This window comes from Mesoplodon mirus (genome assembly GCF_964341445.2).
Source record: "Mesoplodon mirus genome assembly, chromosome: 12".
Classification (NCBI taxonomy): domain Eukaryota; kingdom Metazoa; phylum Chordata; class Mammalia; order Artiodactyla; family Ziphiidae; genus Mesoplodon; species Mesoplodon mirus.
The window spans coordinates 4870994-4891200 of record NC_138988.1 but is presented as its reverse complement, the minus strand read 5'-3'; the positions used below and the strand labels follow the sequence as shown (position 1 = coordinate 4891200).

The 20207-nt window shown below is 51.6% G+C and overlaps 2 protein-coding genes across 2 annotated transcripts; both read right to left on the bottom strand.

Moving 5' to 3' along the window:
- Positions 1–311: 311 nt before the first annotated feature.
- On the bottom strand, positions 312–5317 carry RPL32 (ribosomal protein L32). The gene is made up of 4 exons (XM_082639420.1): positions 5218–5317; positions 3572–3672; positions 2792–2973; positions 312–497 (listed from the first exon to the last, which is right to left on the bottom strand). The coding sequence occupies exons 2-4, from the start codon at positions 3665–3667 to the stop codon at positions 368–370; spliced, it is 408 nt and encodes a 135-aa protein (XP_082495546.1). The 5' UTR covers positions 3668–3672; positions 5218–5317; the 3' UTR covers positions 312–367.
- A 1355-nt stretch (positions 5318–6672) lies between these two features.
- On the bottom strand, positions 6673–19921 carry EFCAB12 (EF-hand calcium binding domain 12). The gene is given in 7 exon segments (XM_082639414.1): positions 6673–7192; positions 7872–7928; positions 9610–9769; positions 12789–13002; positions 14684–14977; positions 14981–15132; positions 19776–19921. Coding segments are annotated over 7 exon segments (1182 nt in total). The 5' UTR covers positions 19822–19921; the 3' UTR covers positions 6673–6933.
- Between the last annotated feature and the right edge of the window lie 286 nt (positions 19922–20207).

Here is a 20207-nt window from a genome sequence, read left to right as displayed (position 1 = left end):
CTTCACAAGAACCACACAGGGTAATTCCTCACTTTATATAAAGTGAGGCTAAAAATGACTACGTGCTCCAAGATGCAAGGTCCTTCAACCAGGGGTCTCGGAACCTACCGTGGTCCGAGGGCCATATCTTCCTGAGCCCACCTGGAGCTGACCAAGGCTGCTCTGGGCACCTGAGGCCTGGGTCCCATGAAGGAGGGATCACGTATCCTTTACAAACGCCTTCCAAACAGAAGGTTCCACAGAGCACGAACAGGCAAAAGAGCAATCTCTGTGACAAGCTGTCGAACAAACTGAAGAGTAAAACCAAGGGGGAAATGCCAGATGGCCGTTGTACGGTTTTATTAAACAAAACGTGCACACGAGCTGTCTATTCATTTTCTTCGCTGCGCAGCCTGGCGTTAGGATTGGTGACTCTGATGGCCAGCTGGGCTGCTCTCTCCACAATGGCTTTGCGGTTCTTGGAGGAGACGTTGTGTGCAATCTCAGCACAGTAAGACCTGGAAGAGAATCGGTAGTAAGGAGGCCATCCTGGAAAACGCACTTATGTGTTCCACCCGGAAGGCAACAGCCCTGGTCACTCTGCTTCCAGAGCTACAGCACTGAAGAGAGGGGGGGCTGCTAACTCCCCTAATTCCACGGCACTAGCAACACGGCTCTCAAGTGTTCCCTGGTAGTGATCCCTCTCGTTTAACCCTCCCAGCGGCCTTGTAATCCAGGTAGCACCTCCATTTTACAGACGAGGAAACCAAGGCCCACAAAGTGGAGGTAAATTCCCAAGTCACACACAGGCCAGGATGGCTCAGCCCCAGACTCCAGGTTCAAAGGTTCTCTCCCTCAGTCCTTTGCACCAACCTGCCCAGCTCAAGGCAGTCTCGGGGAGCTTGGACTTAGGTACTTTCTGCAAAGCAACCAACAGCAAAACCCAACAGCCTGATTAAGCCAAGGGCTCCCCAGCCCAGACCATAAACATTTCACCTGTTTGCTGCAGACAAATTCAACTTGAAAAGTAACAATGCCTAAACTCACCCAGTGAATGATAACACCTAACATTTCCTGAGCTGGTGCCAGGTACCGTTCTATTCATTCCTTCACAGCCACACCGCACCCCAGTTAGACAACAAATTGGGCTAATGAGCACATTTCAGTAAGGAAGTGATTTATGAAGCCACCAACAGTGAATTAAGAAGACACTCTACCCCAGGAGGAATTTCAGCAAAGAGGAGTAAGACTAGGGCGTGATTAAATAAGGCAGTGGGCACAGTTCTTTTTAAGAACTCTGCAGGAAAACAGCTTCAAAGCAAGAGACAAACCAATCCAGAGAACTTCTTTTGTTTTATGTAAAGAAGTCCACTCAAGTCCAATATCTTAAAACATTTCCCCAATCTTTATTTCCAAGGAGACTTAAGTTGCACCACACTTTTTTCATTTTTCAAACACTCCCCAAGTCCGCATCCATGTGTATTTAATAATCACAATCACACTGCACATACTTCAAATACTTTCCCCTCTGCTTGGGCATTTTCCATACGTGACAACTGTTTTTAACGTACGCGCATTCCCGCCGGCGCTTGTAACCCCACCATTCACCCATTATACGTAATGCGGTTACTGCTGCAGTGATCAGCTTACAGTTCCCCTACTGTTCAATTATTTCAGGATAAATGCCCAGAAATGGAACTTGTGAATTAGATCCAGAGTACTTCTGTGCCTCTTGATAAAACTGCCAAGCTGCTATTAAAAAAAGACTTCCAACTACATCTGCACAGCAATCTTTGCTGCACAAAAGATATTAAACTGCATCTTTCTGTCACAATTCTCTATCAACCTGCTTACTGCAGTTTGGGCATCCAGCATTAATTCCTATGCTCATCCTTTCTGAAGAGTTATCTGCAGCATTTCAATGCCTGGCTAGACTTCTGACCTAGAGAAACTCAACCAAAAGTGAGAATAATGGTCGTTGATTACTTGCATCTACAATTACTACAGGTAAAAGACCTTTGTACACATCCGTACACACAGATGTTACTGGTCACTCTCTCCATGTCCTTTCTAACTCCCCAAGAAAATGCAGGTTTTTTAGCTCCTGTTTAACAGAAAGGGAAAAAAACAAACTGTCCTTTGCTTAACCAAAAATTCCCATTCCCCCCAGTCCAGATTAAAATTGTGTCTAAATCACTACCCATGAGAAATCTTTTCTCACCCCACTGCCCTAGTCTGGCCCTAAGCAGACCAAAAGTCTCTTACACACAGAGCTCGCCAACTGTCTGAATTTCTCAAAATGCTAAAATAATGCTGTGAACCCCCATACACTCTTGCGCCCCTGTAACCGTGTAAGCTGTCCTCTCTGCCTGCAGCCTCCCCCCATTTCTCCACTTCAGATCAGAGCCCAAAAGGAGGCAGCAGTTCCTCCACTCCTGTAGCCTCCTGAAGATACCTGTGGCCACAGTGTAAAGTGTCCCTTAGGTCTGAGGCTACATTTCATCCCCCCGCCCCCACCGCCTAAGTAATGTTCTGAAAACCACTGCCAGAGGCTATAGCAGGAGCCGCGCTGTCAAGCTCAAGCAAAGCCACTTACTCCCTTCCAGTCCTGGGTCTCTACACTTTTCAGGACAGCTCCCAACCCACATCTCTCCAGCAAAGGAAGCACTCTGAAGTCCCCACCAAGTATCACCCAAGCCCCTGAGGACACACCACTCCTCCAAATGCATTCCAGAAGGTCCAGAGTCCCTGCCCAAACGGCTCACACATGCAGGCTTCTGACACCTGAACCCAGAGGTGGGACCCAGCTCACTTGTTGCACATCAGCAGCACTTCAAGCTCCTTGACGTTGTGGACCAGGAACTTCCGGAAGCCGCTGGGCAGCATGTGCTTTGTTTTCTTGTTGCTCCCGTAACCGATGTTGGGCATCAAGATCTGGCCCTTGAATCTCCTGCGCACCCTGTTGTCAATGCCTCTGGGTTTCCGCCAGTTCCGCTGAAAGAAAACACACGGTTAGTGTCTGTGAAGACAGACGCCATTCAGAGAAAAAAGGGACCAGATGAAAAGGAAACGTGCCGAACAGTAGTTGTCTTCAGGGAACAGGATTTCACTACATTTTTTCTGGTGGAAAAAAATAAGAGCTCCTGCATCTGACCAGCAGGAATACAGATCCAAATTCCCACTCCTTCCAAGGAAAGGAAAAGCAGACCACATACCCATGGGATGTGAGGAGACCACATATAAAGTAAGATGAAAAGCATGGCTTTTAACATTGCAATCAACACCTAAGTTTTCTCACCTATGAAGTAAGTGTAATCTATCTCTCATATTGTCATAAGGCCACCTGAAATGTAACAAATATAAGCCTCTAGACAACTCAAAACAGGCAAGTGTCCCTTGCCATTTAAATTTCAATTTACACATCAAGAGACTGCCTTGCAGAGACACCCAGGATTCTAGAGAACTCTACGACCAGCCACAGACCAGTTCACCTACCAAAGGTCATCTGAGTTGGGGATGTGAGAAACCCAACAGCCTGTTTAGAAACCCCTTTCTTCACCCCCAACACACACTTCCGTCATGGACCACATACCTTAATTTTGACATATCGGTCTGACTGGTGCCGGATGAACTTCTTGGTCCTCTTTTTGACGATCTTGGGCTTCACGAGGGGTCTGAGGGCAGCCATGATGCCTTCAAGAGAGAGGCAAGAGATCACGTCAAAGATGAGTCTTGGGGGCTTCCCTGGTGGCGCAGTGGTTAAGAGTCCGCCTGCCGATGCGGGGGACACGGGTTCGGGTTTGTGCCCCGGTCCGGGAAAATCCCACATGCCGCAGAGCGGCTGGGCCCGTGAGCCATGGCCGCTGAGCCTGCGCGTCCGGAGCCTGTGCTCCGCAACGGGAGAGGCCACAACAGTGAGAGGCCCTCGTACCGCAAAAAAAAAAAAAAAGCCTTGGAAGGAGGCTTTCCCACCCTGCCTGGGGCTTGAGCTCTGTTGCAGAGTATCTTCCAATCACCAGCTACTGAGCAAACTGGGAATGGAATGGGTACCTCTGCCAGGCTTGCTTTCCCTCCCGACTCCGAAGCTGGCAGAATACTAGCCACTCTCCAGACGCGATCCTGGGAGGTCAGGGGTCACCTTGCCCAGTCGAAGCCAAGAAAGAATGCTGACAACTGACCGAAAACAAATTAACCACAAAGGGAAATTCTGCAAAGGGGCAGCAAATCCCATTCTACAAAGTGTCCCGGCCCTGAGATGGCCCAACTGCAGGCTTTGAGCAATCTTCATGAACCTGAGTCTCAGTTTTCTCACCTTTTAAATGGAGATATTGCACACTGAACACCTGCAGTGCCCGGATCACAAGAGATGTGCAGTAAAGAGAAACCTGTAATTCCCCTAGGGTGCTGCTGCTCTATGACACCCTCAAAAGATACACAAAACCGTCATGTGCTTCTAAAATGCCTCTAAGCCTTGGAACGTTCTGTTCCACCTGACCATCATCCGAATACCACCTTTAAAAAGTTACGTTCCTCAAGGTGGCCTTTGCGGCTACCTTTTCTACCGCAGCACCCTTTTGTTCTCTTCACGGCCACCAATTTCTTTGTTGAGCACACAGCAGTTACTCAAAAAACGTGTCCAATAAATGAACTTCCCCCGACCCCCAATGATTTCCTCGAAGACCAGGATGCGGTTTCACATTCCCGGAGATCCTGACCCGCTACCAAAATTTCGGTTAATTGAATTATTCGACTCGCAGCTCGATTTTTTTGTTTTTTTGGCAGTTTTTTGTTTCTTTGGCAGTCCCGCCGCAGACGCAACCCCAGGGCCAGAAACTGGAAAGGAGGGAGCGTGGAGCAGCGAACACAGAAGAATACAACGTGGGCAGACATCGCTGAGCGAGGTGTCCCAGGGCCGTAAGGCCGGAACCCCCTCAGTCGCGCCACGGCCCCCAGGAGCCCCCTTAGTCTAGCCCCAACCGGCGCCCTGCGCCCCCAGGACTCCAACAAGCTGTCCGCAGCTCTGACCCCAGGCGGCCTCCGTAGGAGAGCAAGCGGCCCTGGGAAGCGAAGCTCCATCACCCTCCGGGCCGCTTCGCTCTGTTCCTGTACGTGGTCCAGCCAACCGACAAGAGCCATGCCCACCCAGACGAGTGCTCGGAAAGACGGGCCTCCTCGGCAGGGGGCGATGGGGCCAGATGGAGACCGCAGAGACAACGATGGCCAACGATGAACACTCACCGAGTAGGAGATGGCTGCCACCTCCGTAGGCAGCGCCAAGGAAGAGAGGGGAAGGTAGCGCGCGAGGTTGATGGGACTTCACCTTTGGGTCCTGGCAGGGAAAAGGAAAGCACTTCCGGCTTCTGGTCCTTCAAAGATACTATAGACACGTTACAGAAATAATAGTGAAAAAACCGAGGATACTTGTGTTTTCCTAGATGTTAATATCTAGGAGTAGCGCTAAGAATTTTCATGCCTGCCGTTGGGACTACGTAAAATTTGGAATTTTTTGAGCTTCTAAGACCTGGTGAGGAGGCATCCACTTCCGCCAGGAATTGAAGCCGCCCCTCCGGAGGATAAGCCAGCTTTTAGATTACTGCCTCTCGCCTTTCTTCTTCCGAAGTGCGCCTCTTAGTGGCCAGGAGGGAACAAAACAGCGATATTTTAATAATTCTCTCACGTGAATTTATAGAGTAAATAGCAATGAGACTGTAACAGCTCTCGTTCAGTGGGCCTCGCACAGTTCCACGAGGTAGTTCTATTAGTTTCCCCATTTTACATATGTAGAGAGTGAAGTATGGAGATTTGACGCCCCCCCCAAAAAAAAATCCACACTTCTAACCATTAGGCGAGACTGTCTCGTTTTTAATTGTTCTTTGTTTTATTTTAGCTTTTGTTTTTAAGATTATTGTGAAAATCAAATTTCAAAAGAGGAAAAAAAAAAAAAAAAAACGGCCCTTGATTCCAGAGCCCGAACACAATGGGGATGTCATGTCATCTATCAGTGATCTGTGGTAGAGTAGTTTCAGGGCCAGATGGAGACAGAAGCTGAAGTGGATGGTGTTGTTGACTTCGTGATGGGTGAGAAGGGAAGGGAGCGAGTGTTGACAACTCCTTCGTGAGATTTTGACTGTGAAGGGGAGTCTGAAGAGACCCAGAGACGTGAAACGTGAAATGTGAAGGGAATGTCTTCTCCAAGATCACACAGCTGGCAAGCCGTAGGGTTGAGACTGCACCACACCTCACGAATCCTGTTTGCCCTGTGGGCTGTGGAAGCCAACTGGGATGCTGAGCACGGAGGCACTGTGCTAACAGCATCCCACAGGGTGTGTGTTGTGAAGAAAAAGGTCTTGATGTGGGGGTCAGGTGTGTGAATCAGGAGAAGGGCTCATGAACCAGCGTGCTTGTCCTTGTGAAAGGCCCAAGAGTTTTGGAAGTAGTGACCCAAATGGCTCATTCTTTGGGGGATGAGGGACACTTATTTCAAGAGGAGGGCACAGGGGTGCCCACATTGCCTGCTGCTTCCTGGTGGGCCCTGAGATCCAGGATGAGAGGCTGGAGGTGCCATGCAGGCATCCCCGTCAAAACCCCAGGCAATGTGGGTTTTTTTCCCAGGCTCAGGACCCCAGCTTGCCAACATCCCTCTGGCCACAGCTCCTGAGCAGGAAATCACATCAGCTGGATCACAGGTGACATGAGAAAAACTCCAACGTGGTTTATTTCAAAAAGACAGAGGTCAGGAGAGGGAAATACTCAAAACCCACATCTTTCCCTGGACACATCCACTCTCTGAGACACTGCACGCTTTGAGTCTGGAGAGAGCTGGCCCAGGCCTTCCCACTGAAATGACTTCTCTTGTTTGGTTCTTTGATACCGTCCCTGTGTCTACAGCTCTGGGCTGCTAGCTACACTGGTCCCGGCCCCAGGATGGCTAGGTTTGGCGACACTTGGGCCAGTCTAGTTGATGTGGTAGATCTTGGGGGCATCGTAATAGGCATAGGTCATGTAGTTCATGTCCTTAATGGGCCACCAGTGGTCGGGATGGTAGGTGGCTGAGTAGGCCTGGGACCGGTGTTGGACACAACTGAAGAGCGCCAGGCTCCGGTCCATGGTCACAATGGGCAGGTAGAGCTTCAGCTTGTCCAGGAGGTGACCCGGCCAGAAGAAATTGGGATGGGTTAGCTGCGGACCACTCGGCCTCTTCGCCTTCAGCTTCCTGGAGAAGGAGAAGACACCGGGACAGTTGTCAGGGAGACAGGTGGCGGCTGGGGCTGCTTCCCAGCGGAGCCCGCCCGCTGTGAGCAGAGTGGAGGTGCAGCACCATGCTAAGCACTCTAGTACTCAGTCCTCCCGACAGTGCTGTGCGGTGGGCTCTGTTGTCCCATCTGCCTCACCAGCGAGGACCCAGAGGCCTAAGGAGGCTGAGTTATTTCCCCAAGGCCACACAAGCCAGCAAGTGGCAGGGCACAGGCTTGACTGCCACTCTGCTACGTCTAAACCCAAACTCTTAAGTGCACACCACCTGCTCTGCAGAGGCATTTTAATGTGCTGCTCGGAATGCAGCCTCTGGAGCCAGCATGGCTGGGTCCGAATCCCTGCTCCACCACTTAACAGAGATGTGACTTTGAGCAAGATATTCAAACTTCCTGTACCTCAGTTTCCTCTTTTGCAAAATGCGAATGCTAAGAGTAACTTCATAGGGTTGTTGAGAGGATTTACGTGAGTTAACATCTGGAGAGCAGTGTCTGCCTAGCACTCCTAAGTGTCATTTTAGGCCCCTCAGCTCCTGGGCACTGAGTCCCAGATGCTGTGCTACCATGTACCCTGCAACATGCAAGTCCTGGGCACCTTCCTCCTACCCGCCCCCCTCCCAGAGTTAGATGATCACTACAGACCTGGTGAATTCCTCAAACTTCTTAAAGCTGACTTTCTTGATTTTCTTCAGCATGTTCCTAGTGGAGGAGAGAGAGAGGTATCTTGTCAGGAGACAGGAAATCCAGGTCAGTGGGGCTCTGGGGAGTAGGTCAGTGTGACAGGGGGTCCACTTCTGAGTCCAGACCAGAGCTCTGAAAGGAGAACTTCTTCTACCTGGGTGGGGCCCTGACTCTGTCCCCCATGCTCCAGTGGAACACACAGTGCGCTGGGGTGTCTAGACCTCTGGGCCCCTATTGGTCAGGCAGACAGGATGACAGCCCTGGGCTCAAGGCCTGGCTGGCTGGGTGACTTGGGGAAAGTCACTCCCCTTGTGGAGCCTTGGGTTTCTCATTTCTCAGCACAGAGACCTCGCAGATGGTTATGAGACATGCTCAGTAATCTGAGTCCTTTTGGGGCCCCTGACTCCCGCTTGCCTTCCAGAGCTGAATCCAGCCTTGAGGACAAGGGTGGTGAAAGCTAACTCCCCAAACCTCAGGCCTGGCAGACATCACTAATCACCACGGCACACTTTCCCAGCAAGCCTTCATCTGGCTCCAGAATCTTTCACAATGCATTCAAAGAAGACAATGAAACCAGTGCACCCCTGCCCCGGGGGACCTCTATCCTTTATAACTGTGGCCCACCTAAGCAGGACAAAAGTCACTTTCTCAGGTTCCCTGGGTTCATGGCTCAGGAACTGGTGGCAGCCACTCAGGGGCTGGAAGGCAGTCACTAGGGGATCAGAAAGGACTCTCTAGGCCACCACCTGCCCGGCTCGTGCTCAGCTCTTCCCAACCAGGGCTGTGGACAGCCCCACCTGCAGACCTAGCCCACTCCTGCACTGGAGAACGCCATGACGGGGCAGGCTACCACCACAACAACAGTGCTCGAGTGCTAACTGCTAAGAAGCTTACTTGCATTTCTCATTGGTCCTCACTGTGTGTGGTATAGCTGTTGTGCCCATTTTACAGATGAACATACTGAGGCTCAGTGAGTAAGGTAACTTGTCCATTTAACTGCTGGCCTGTTGGATTTCCACTCGGCTCTGCTGCATCCCACCCCCGCTGTTCTGGCCAGACTACCCTAGCAGGCAGCTGGCAGCGACCTACGGTGTGGTTCCGTCTTGGGCTCCTCCCCGCCTCATGGTATCTGGTCAGCTGCCCCCTCCTCCCCACCTCTGCAGGGATGGTGCCATTCTCCAGTCTGCAGTCACCACTGATGCTGGTTCATAGCCTGCCCTCGGGTCACCTCCTGACAAAGGAGGACATTTTCTTAGAGAGGACTTGGGATCTGAGGGTCAGGGGGAGGCCCCAGTGCAGAGTTCTGTTCTCCTCCTGGGGGGCTGCAAGCCCACCTTTTGCCAGAGAAGGCAGGGCAGAGAAGGGGCTGCCATCACTGTCCTCTGCAGGGGCCCTGACACCCAGCCCATAATTTGTGAAGTGTACTCCCCCATTTCTCTAAGAAGTCCCTCTTTTTAACCTTTTCCAGAGAGCTTGAGGTCACACAGGATGTGGTCAGGAGGGTGGCTGCGTGGGAACGAGGTAAGGCAGCTGCAGAGACATGTGCCCAGGGACACATGTCCAGTCCATGGTGATCAGTTGGGTTGGACATGCCAGGTTAGGACACAGACACTGGCAAAACGTGACCCCCAGCCCCCCAAGCAAAGGGGCAGCAGTGGGGCAGGAGCGCAGGCAGGGGAGGAGGGGGCCGACACTCAGCTTGTCAGGCTTCTGAGCCACAGGTTTGGAAACGCCCTGGGATCGGAGCAGGGTCAGGTTCGGACCGAAGATCTTCAGGTCCGAGTAGTAGCCTCCCGGTTGCCGGATTGGAAGCACCTGGTCCTTCTGGAAAATGATCTTGTCCCCCGGGTACATCAGGGCTGTGAGCAGAAAAAGAAATACGGCCTGTCAGCCCAAGACCCCTCCTCATACCAAGCCTTTGGGGCAGAACGGGGGGGTTGTTTTAACAAATTCACATTTTTGTTTGAAAAGATTTTTCTTATATACATTTAAAATTTTTTATCGTTAAATCATTGTAGATTCACAGCACACTGCAAACAGTAATGCAGAGCGTCCCCCAGGCCCTCTCCCAGCCTCCCCTGCGGTGGTGTGTGCATCACCGCAGCACGCTGTCGGGAAGCGCGGCTGGCGCAGTACCGCTCACAGGACCGCAGGTGAGGGTGCCTGCTCACAGCTAGGGCAGCAGTGGCCCCGAGGCCTGGGGGCAGTTAGGACGGACCGCTGCCCTACACCCCACTCTGCAGGGGCGTCCTGGTCAGAAGTCCCAGGAGGAGGAAGGGAGGGCTCACCCAAGACTTCACTAGATTAACTAGACCCAGTCGATGGCAGTTTTCTCCTCGTGAGGAACATAAGAAGCACTGGGCTGGGGCTCCACCCTCCTGCAACTGCTGAGCAGGGCTTGTCCTAAGGTAGTAACACACAAACATCTCGTGTTCGGGACACAGTGATGGAGGGTTATTCTCCAGGTTGTTAATGCTGGTTATTGGGGCGGGGAGGGCAGGGATTGGGGAGCTGAGAAGGGAGGGGAGGGAAGGAGGAGACGTGCAGTGTCAACATTTTTTAAAGGTTTAAATGATTTTTGAAAACTACATTAAATATATATATATACACACATGACTTTAAAAAGTGATTTACGTAAATAATTTTGTGTAAATAGTAAAGAAAGACTGTCCTTGTGAAAGGACAGTCACTAAAATATTATTGCTGGTCAACTCAGGCTGGGGGGATTTTTATTTTTATGTTTTCAAAAAATATAAGTGAGCATGGATTACCTATAAAATCAGGGGGAGAAAAATAATAAAGCTATATTCAGTGGGGACAGGAAATGCCTCGATGTTCTGGAGTTCCGGCCCATAAGCTTGAGACCTTGAACACAAGCTCTAGCCTTGAACACAGACCTGGAAATCCCCGTGTTTGTGCTTCTTGGGCCACAGCAGATCACGCCTCTGTCATAAGGACAGCCAACAGACAGTGGCCAGGACAGTAGTCAGAGATGGACCAGTGTCTTTTCCATCTAGACCAATCAGAGGCAAAAGGAAGCCCACCCACAGATGCTCCCCTATGCCCGTGGGTGGTGGGATCCTGCAGACAGGTGAAGCTCACCTGTGTGCGGACCCAGGAGCCAGCAAAAGCCAGTGGTGGAGAGAATCAGTAGAGGTTCGATCCTCTGGTGGGGACAGACCCAGCGGGACGTCCGGGGGAAAGACCTAGCCCACAGGAGCCTTCAGGTGCCTGGCAAGCATGCTGGGATTTCAGAAGACACAGCTGCAGTTCCACCGCTAGCCAACACCAGGGGATGTAAGTGATCCAGGAAGACAAGGCTCCCCGAGGGAGGAGGAAGGAACGATGATGTGGTGAAAAGTTGGTGTCCAGAGCAGTGGGGTCTCCTGCTGTCTCTGCCCTCCCAGCCCAGGCGGGCAGCAAGTGGCCGCCCAAGCAAGGGTGGGGGGCAGCATGTGCAGCAGACAATGACCGTTTAGGCTGGCTGGCCTGTGTTCCTGAAGGCCCTTGGCCACTTCCCCTCGTATAGACCTGTTATGGGCTGACTTGTGTCCCCCCAAATTCATATACTGAAGCCCTAAGTCCCAGAATCTCAGAATTTGTATTTGGAAATAGGGCCTTTCAAGAGGTGATTAAGCTAAAATGAGGCCATTAGGGTGGGCCTGAATCCAATCTGACTGGTATCCTCAGAAGAGGACATCTGGACACACAGGGCGACAGCAGGGGTGCATGTGTACACGGAAAAGACCATGTGAAGAGATAGCCAGAGGGTGGCCATCTGCAGGCTAAGGAGAGAGACCTCAGAGGAAACCAACCCTGCTGGCACCTTGACCTTGGACTTCTAGCCTCCAGAAATGTGAGAAAATACATTTCTGCTGTTTAAGCCCTGTGGTATTCTGTTAACCGCAGTTCTAGCAAACTAATACAAGACCCAAGGCCCCGGACATTAAGCACGTGTTTCCCTCCATCTGGGGGAAAAGATGGAAACGATCAATTGTGACTGTTAACTCTTGTTCTCAGGTAAGGTCACACTACTCTCTGGGGGCCCCCTTTTCTGAGAAAGCCACATGCCCAGTATGGCCACAGCTCCTTCCTGCAGAGCTCCTATGGGAACACCTCTGCCCTCAAGTGCAGCTCACTCTGTGTTTTTAAAGCACAGACAGTGACCTGCCCATTAAATAAATAAATTCATAAATTTGGGATGCCGGCATTGCTACATGGTCACCAGGGGGTTATGGGGACACTCCCCTATCCCATGTCACAGAAGCACACACCCAGAGATGTGGAGGGTTCAGCTCTGCTTGCATGTGTGAAAACACAATCCTTCCCCCATGCAGAGGGCAGAACCAGTAGGAAATCTCAGGGTGGAGACCTGTGGTCTGAGCAGAGAGCAAAGGGCCTCAGCAGAACCTGTCTCCCGGTGCCTTCTTCCCTCCGTGTGGTAGAAGCACCAAGAAACAGGCCTGGCCTAGACAAGTGGTTTGGAACACCCAATGCATCATAGCAGTTACCACTTCCAGCCAGGCTCCCTCTCTGAAATCGGGATCCTTTCTTTGTGCCCAGCCTCTGGCTCCCTCACCTGGAACTCCTGTCCTGGCGCTTCCTGCTCTAGTCTGGGGAACCCAGACCTCCAGGCCTGTGAAGCCTGCAGCCCTGCAGGGCTGTAAAATCCCATCTAACAGCGAACCAGGCGGGGCTGTTCCTCCCTCCACCACAAACCCCCACCCCGCCCGGCCCCGCAATGTCCCCTCCACAGGCCGCAGTGGCGTGCTTGGATGTGTGTCGGCTGGAGAAGGACAGACCTCAGGTGGACGCCATCCTCGCCCTGGCTGTGGGCCCCCTTGGCACCTTCCAGAGGACCAGCCCCGAGGCCCTTACCTCTCACGAGGACGTCCTCGGTCAGCGGGAGGCTGTAGGATTTGCAGAGTTTCCGGCACTGCAGGTAGACCAGAAAGGTGTCGGTGCGCGACCTGTTGATGACCGCCTCCATCTCCCCGTGGATGGTGGACGGGAGGCAGTGCTCATCAAAGTGCTTGTTCCCGCTGCGCACCAGGCGGCACTGGTCTGTGTACTGGATGGAGGGGATGGTGAGCTGTGGAGAGAGCAGAGGCTGGCACTCACTCCTCCTCACCTCCTGGCCCAAGGCAGATGTAGAGCCTCATCCACCTCTCCCCCCAGGCCCCCGTGAGGGGCGACGGCAAAGAATGCAGGTTCTGAAGTCCAGCTTGGGAGGAAAAATCACACGTGGCCAAAGTGATCCCCGGAAGAGCATCTGAATGGTCAGCACGTGCGGTTCTGTGTGCACAGCCCCTTACACGGAAGTGCACACACAGCTGTATCATACATACACTAGGCCCTAGAGGTGTCCTGTTGAAACATTACCTTCAACTGTCTGGCTGTGTGGGAATTTAAATTAGGTGCAGCCACCTGTGACTTTGAAGTGGAAGCCACGTGTTAAGGATGACGGAGCAAGGTATTGAAGGTATAGAAGAGGCCTGGGGGGCGTACAGCCACTTTTGGCCTTATTTCTTTGTAAGGAAAGAAAAAGTCTATCTTTTTAAAGCTTCTAAAATCAGAATCAGCTGTTAATGGAGGTCATTGCTTACCTTAGTATATATTATGAAGAAATGATTAAATAGCTATTTTGAGTATGAGAAAGCATTTTATTTTTATTTTGGGCTGTGCCATAAGGCATGTGGGATCTTAGTTCCCCAACCAGGGATCGAACCTGTGCCCCCTGCATTGGGAGCATGGAGTCTTAACCACTGGACCACCAGGGAAGTCCGAGAATGAATTTTTTATTTATTTAATTTTTTAAAGGTTTTTTTTTTTTTTTTTTTTTTTTTTTTTTGCAGTACGTGGGCCTCTCACCGTTGTGGCCTCTCCCGTTGCAGAGCACAGGCTCCAGACGCGCAGGCCCAGCAGCCATGGCCCACGGGCCCAGCCGCTCCGTGGCACGTGGGATCCCCCCGGACCGGGGCACGAACCCGCGCCCCCCGCATCGGCAGGCGGACCCCCAACCACTGTGCCACCAGGGAAGCCCTAAAGGTTTTTTTTCTTTATTTTTTTGGCTGCATCAGGTCTTAGTTGCGGCACGTGGAATCTTCACTGGGGCATGCGGGATCTTTCATTGCAGTGCGCAAGCTTCTCTCTAGTTGCGGCATGAGGGTTCTCTCTATCTAGTTGTGGCACACGGGCTCCAGGGCACGACAAACAGACCATGGTGGAAGTGATGGTGTGAAACTTTTGAAACTGAGACCTCCTGAGATGAGGTCATAAAAGGCATTGCAGCCTCCTCCTTGCTCTCTTGGACCGTTTGCTCTGGGGGAAGCCGGCTGCCATGTGGTTAGGACACCCGAGCAGCCCTGGGAGAGGCCCACGTGGCCAGGAACTGAGGCCTCCTGCCAGCAGCCAGCTTGGAAGTGGGTCATCCTGCCCAGTCAAGCCTTCAGGTGTCTGTGGCCCAGGCCAGCATCTTGAGATGAGAGCTTGAGCCAGTGCCATCCAGCTAAGCTACCCCCAGCTTCCTCATTCTCAGAAGCAGTGACATAAGGAACATCTGTTGCTTTAAGTCACCTTGGGGGTATTTGTTATGCAGCAATAGATAACAAATACACCTTTTCAGGACTTCTGTTTGCTCCCCTGGGACTGGGAGGGGGATGGTGGGTGGGGGTGGGGGTAAAAGATCCCCATCCTGCCTAATTCAAGGGAGTGAAATGACAGCATGCCCCTAACACCCGAAGTGTCTGCATCTGGCAAATGGGGCTGCTCACCTTGGTGTCTCTGGTAGTGGCCAGTTGGCCCATCAGCTGGGCCTCATGCTCCTTGTGGCTCTCGTGTAGGACCTTGGCCTCCAAAGGCGTGAGTCTGGACTTGTTCCGCAGCCACCTCTGTATGCTGCCAAATGACTCCAGGTCCTGCCGAACCCTCAGCCTCTGGGTCAGCCAGGCCCTTGGGTCCTCTGGCTGTCCTTGGATGTCCCCAACTTCCAGGGCTTTGGAGCTGGGGGTGTGCTTGGGGGGAGCCTGGGGTTGGGGGGTGGGATTGACGGGCATCAGAGCCTCCTTTCAAGGCAAGATGATGATCCTCCAGGGGCTCTGAGGCAGGTAGAAGTCTTCCTGCTTGAACTGCTTGAAGCAGTGGGCGATGACCGCTTCAGGGTTGAACACGAGCTCCTTGCTGGCACTTTTATCATCAACCAAGGACTTAGACTGGTAGAACCCTGGAAGAGGGTTAAAAGGTGAGTTCCTTTCAGGAAGAGGACCAAAGGAGTCAGGAAGGAGAAATGCTTCAGCACCAGGCTGGGCATCAGGGCACCTGGGTTCCAGGCCTGGCGTTATTGTTGCCTCGCTATCATGATGAAAATAATTACATCTAATGTGACTGGGCAATCCCAATGGCAGGCACTATGCTAAGAGATTTATATGCTTTCTCATGAAACTTCTTAGATTCTAATATTACTCCACCCCATTCCCCCCGCCCCCAGTACTCCTTGGCAATCAGAATGATCTTTTAAAATGCCATTCTGATCTGGTCTGATCAACTGAGGCAGCCTAGTGCCATAAAGCGCAGAGGCTTTGCAGCCAGAACCCTCTGGTCTGAGTTCCAGCCCTGCTGCTTACCGGGGGCATGATCACTTATCCTTTCAGGGTCTCAATTTTTTCATCTGTAAAATGGGGATAATGATGGTACCTACCTTATCGAGTGGTGGAGATGTTTAGAATCAGTCTAGTTTGTTCATAATAAGTGCACTGTTCTTATTTTTTTTATATACTTACCCTCCCCCCATTTTGAAATATTTCCATGACTTTCCATAGTCCTCAAAATAAAGTCCCATGACCCTCCTCCGCCAACCTTTCCTGCCTCATCACTTGCCTGTCCTTCCTTACCCTGTCCAGACGTCTTGGCGTTCTCTCTGTTCCCTGAATGATCCAAGCCCCATCCTGCCTAAGGGTTCCGCACACGCTGCTCCCTCTGCCAGGAACGCTCCCTTCCCCATCCATCGCCTCCTCGCTCCTCCTCATTCTCCACGTGTCAGACCAAATGTTCCCTCTCCAGCTTCAGGCTGTGTTATATCCTCATGTTATCTCTGTACTTTTCCTTCAGACCACTTATCATAAGTATGTAAATCAAGGGTTGCAAACTGGCAGCCCTCATACTGAATGAGGCTTAGGGTCCTGTTTGGCTTGACATACTTGTTTGCTTAAACTTTTCCAGTTTGCACCGCGTTAGGCTGGGGCATGCGCTCTGCAGCTTGCCATAGACCTCACCATTCCCTATCGTCTCACACGCAGCTCATTTCATTCAGTAAGGGCTTGGTTCAGGCAGATAGTTGCATTTGAAACCCCTGGTGCAATTATTTGGTTTATTTTTTTCCAATACACCGTGAACCGAGATCTCATCTCTCTTGTTCCCTGCTGGAGTCCCAGCACCTCCACGGTGCCAACATATAATGGAAACTCAGTAGATATTTGGTGAGTGAGTGAATGACAAGTGGACAGACCTAACAGGTTGGCATCATGATTTACACCCATTTTTACAGATAAGGACACTGAGGCCCAGAGAGGCCCAAGGTCACACAGTTGATTAATAGCAGAGCTGGGACATGAACTTTGGTTTGTCTGGCCCCAGAGCTCAACCCCTAGCCATTACTGGATATTACCCCAGGCTGTCACCTAATCCTGCTGAGTCTCAATTCTTTTATGCCTAAAATGATATAAACTCTCCTCTAGCAACCTCCCGAAGCTATTATGAAGATGAAATGAATAACAGGTGTGGGAATGTTCTAAAATTCAGAAGGGATACAGCATTATTATTAAAAATATTGTCACCATCATTTTCCTTCTAAAACCAAACCTCTCCTGCTTAAAACCCTTCTATTGCTCCCAGCTGCCTCTAGAATAAAGTTCAATCTCCTTAACTTAGCCCCACCTGTCCCCCACACCCCTGCCAACCCCTCCAATTTCTCCAGCTCCTTCTCTCATTCCTTCTGCCTCACCTCGTATTTGTACCCAAACTAAGCTGACTGTGGTTCCGTAGTTCCCTCCTCCTGCCCCCCCGCCCCAAACCATGCTCTTTCCTGTCTTTGAAACACGCTTCTGTCTCTCCCCTGTTCACTTGATTATTCCCTACTTAGACTTTGAGGCTCAGCTCAGGCATTACTGTCGCCTGAAGCATCCCAGCCTCTCCCTCATCCCCCTCTTGGTCCCCGTAGCCCCTGTGCTTAGCCCCCTCATAGCATTTACCATATTTTTCTGGATGAAGATACTTTTCTTTCCCAACAGCCTGTGAGTTTCCCAGTGGCAAGAACTGTGTCTTACTTCCTGTGCATCCCCAGTACCCAGCCTGGCACAAAGTGAACAGTCAGTACATTTGTTAAGTCCCTTTACAAGGCCCATGTATTCCTTTCATAGTCAGAAAATAATTAAAGTCTGTATACATCAATGTGGACAGAAGGAAGTACTTCTCAACAACCCATTTATCATTTCTTTGAGGACAAGATGTTCGGTACGACTGAAAATTTAGTCATTCATCAAACCAGCATTTACTGAAAGTTAACCAGTGCTTGGTACTGGCTGGGTGCCCAACAGGCAGTGTGCTGGCACAGAACAAGGTGAGGTAACCAGAGGGCTTACAAGGTGGTTTCAGGCAGGGGAGAGACGCTGACCGAGGGATCTGGGAGGTCATGATGCAGGAGGGGACATTGAGTGTGCTTTCAGAATGAGTCGGGTTTCAATGGATAGAGGGGCCAGCATGGGGATCGATCGGGGTGGGGTTTAGGGACTTGAGGGTTACTAAACTGTTTCACAAATTGGAAGCACATTGTGCGCGAAGGAGGAGGTTAATGGAAGAAAATACAGTTGGAGTGACCTCCGGCGCCAGGTTCAGGGGTTTAAACTGTGCCCTGCAGACCGTGGGAACGCATTCAAAATACGCTCCTCACTGGTCTTGCCTCTTCCACTTGTGCCCCCTCCAGACCCCAAATCCATGATCTGCCTTTAGCCAGAGGCGTCCCTTCCCCCTCTGAAACCCTGCAATGGCTTCACTGAAATGGCTTCTCCTGCTCTTAGAATAAACGACCCTCTTTCACAATGGCCTGCAAAGCTACCTTGCTGGGGCTCCGTTTCCTCCCTAACCTCCCCCCACGCTCCGCCCCTTCGAGAGCGAAGGCTGCAGGCCCATCATGCCATGGAGCTTGCATTCTAGTGGTCTCTGGGGTCCTCTGTCCGTTGATAGAAAAGTGAGGTGGGCTCTTAGAATAAAAGAGGTCACCATGTGGTTGTGGGTAGAGCCTGTGTGAAAATGTTCCCCAGGGATTAAGGAGGTGAGCTCTCAGCGGCCAACTAGTCCCATTGCCTGCCCAGGTCAGGGAACTCTTTCTACAATGCCCCTGAGGACTTGGCCTGCTTGTATACCTCCAGTGACAGGGTGTTCTCTACTTAACATTGTGAGTGCCTAATTCTAACTGCTAGAAAAGACTCCTTTATATTGACCCAGAATTTGTTTCCCTGGAATTTCTATGACCCTTGGTCCTAGTCCTCTCCCACTGATGCCCCAGAAAACACATTTGTTCCCTCTTTTCTGGGACAGCCCTTCAGGTGTCTGGAGACAATTCAATACTTCCTTGAAATTCTCTCCTTTTCTCTTGGGTCCTGATACAAATCTCTCCCTAAGTTCCATCCTACCTCTCTGGCCACTTGTTCTTGGCCTCTCTTTTCCTACCCACTCCTAAAATGTGGATAGCCTCCAGGCTTACACTTGGGCACTCTTCCCCCACCCCAAACACTCTCCTCCACTCTCATTTCTGTGGCCCTCCATATGCAGAGGACACCCATACCAATATTTATGACTTGGAATTAGCTCCAACTTTCTACATACAGTTGCTCCTAAAGCATCTCAACTTGTACGGCCTACAAGGATCTCCAACTCAACCAAGACTGAACTCTTTCCAAGTTCCCCATCCAATCAGCCCCCTCTAGCCTGGCACCTTTCCCTCACCTCCCAGTGTCTTTGGCCTGGGAATTTGGGACAGTCCCAGATCGCCCCACTCCCAACATTGTGAGTTTGCCAATTCAGATTCTGCATTTGCTGACACTCCCAATCCAATCCTGTCATTCTCAGTGGCTTCCCCATCTCCTGGCTCACAAGATCTCTCCTGATCTTGTCCCTTCTGACCCCTCCTGCCTCTCATCTACAGCAACACTCAATCTACCAGCAGTTTTCTGAAGACCCCATGTCTCTGTGCCTCTGTGCATGCTGTTCCCTTGGTCTGGAATACCTTTCCTCCCCCTTTTGGCTTGGATAACTCCTTGTATCCTTAATTGAAGCTCCAGTGTAAAGAGCTCTCCAGGACCTTGGAACTATTCCTCCCCATCCTCTGCACTTAGCAGACCTCTTACTCCTGGGTGTCACCCCTGGACCCAGTATTCCATCCCTTCTTCTGTAAGTATCCATTTATCTGGCTTTCACCTCTGAAGTTGCAGCGCTTGTCAAAGACAGCAGGCTATCACCAAAATTTTGAAGACTGATGGTCTTCTCCATGCCTCTTCTCCCGTACTGAACACACTAATGTCTAGCGAAGAAGTAGGGCCAGCCAGAGGGCCTGGACACCTTTCCCGGGTCCATGGGTTGGGCCGCTGGTTCCAAGCCAAAGCAAGTCGGCCTGCTCCTCCGGCCCGGGCAAGGAAATCTGAGAAACATGCACGACCTGCCCCCGACTCCCTGGCAACGCCGCACCCAGAGAGAGGACGACACAATGAGATATCCGTCCCTGTCCTAGTCCTCACCCCACTTGCACCCGTCCACCCGGGGGTTGAGGGCTTCCAGGAGCTGGAGCCGATTCCCGGGAGCTTAGGGTGAACTTACGGAGCAGAGACCGGAACACAGCCTCGTACGCTTCAGAATAGTCCATGGTCGTGGCGCCGGGACCGGGTGCTGAAGAGAGTGTGTGAATGTGCGTGTGTGTGTGTGTCTGTGTGTGCTTGCTTGCGCCGGGGTATGGGGTACCAGAAAAACAGTAATACCAAGTTTGCAAGAGACCCGTGACTTACAGAGCTTGGACGCAACTGTTGCCGAGACTACGGACGCCCCGCGCTGATTGGCTGGGTGCCGCCACGTGGCCGGAGGCCCGCGGGGAGAGGATCCGCCCGAGCAGGAGACCCCAACGGTCTCGCTCCCTTCGAGGGTCCTGGGAGGGGCCGCGAGGAAATGGTGCAGAGCATCCGGCTCCGCAAAAGACGGGATTTCTTAGGTTGGCCCAGTGGCCCTTGAATCTGGAGTAATAAATCCCGGGTTTTC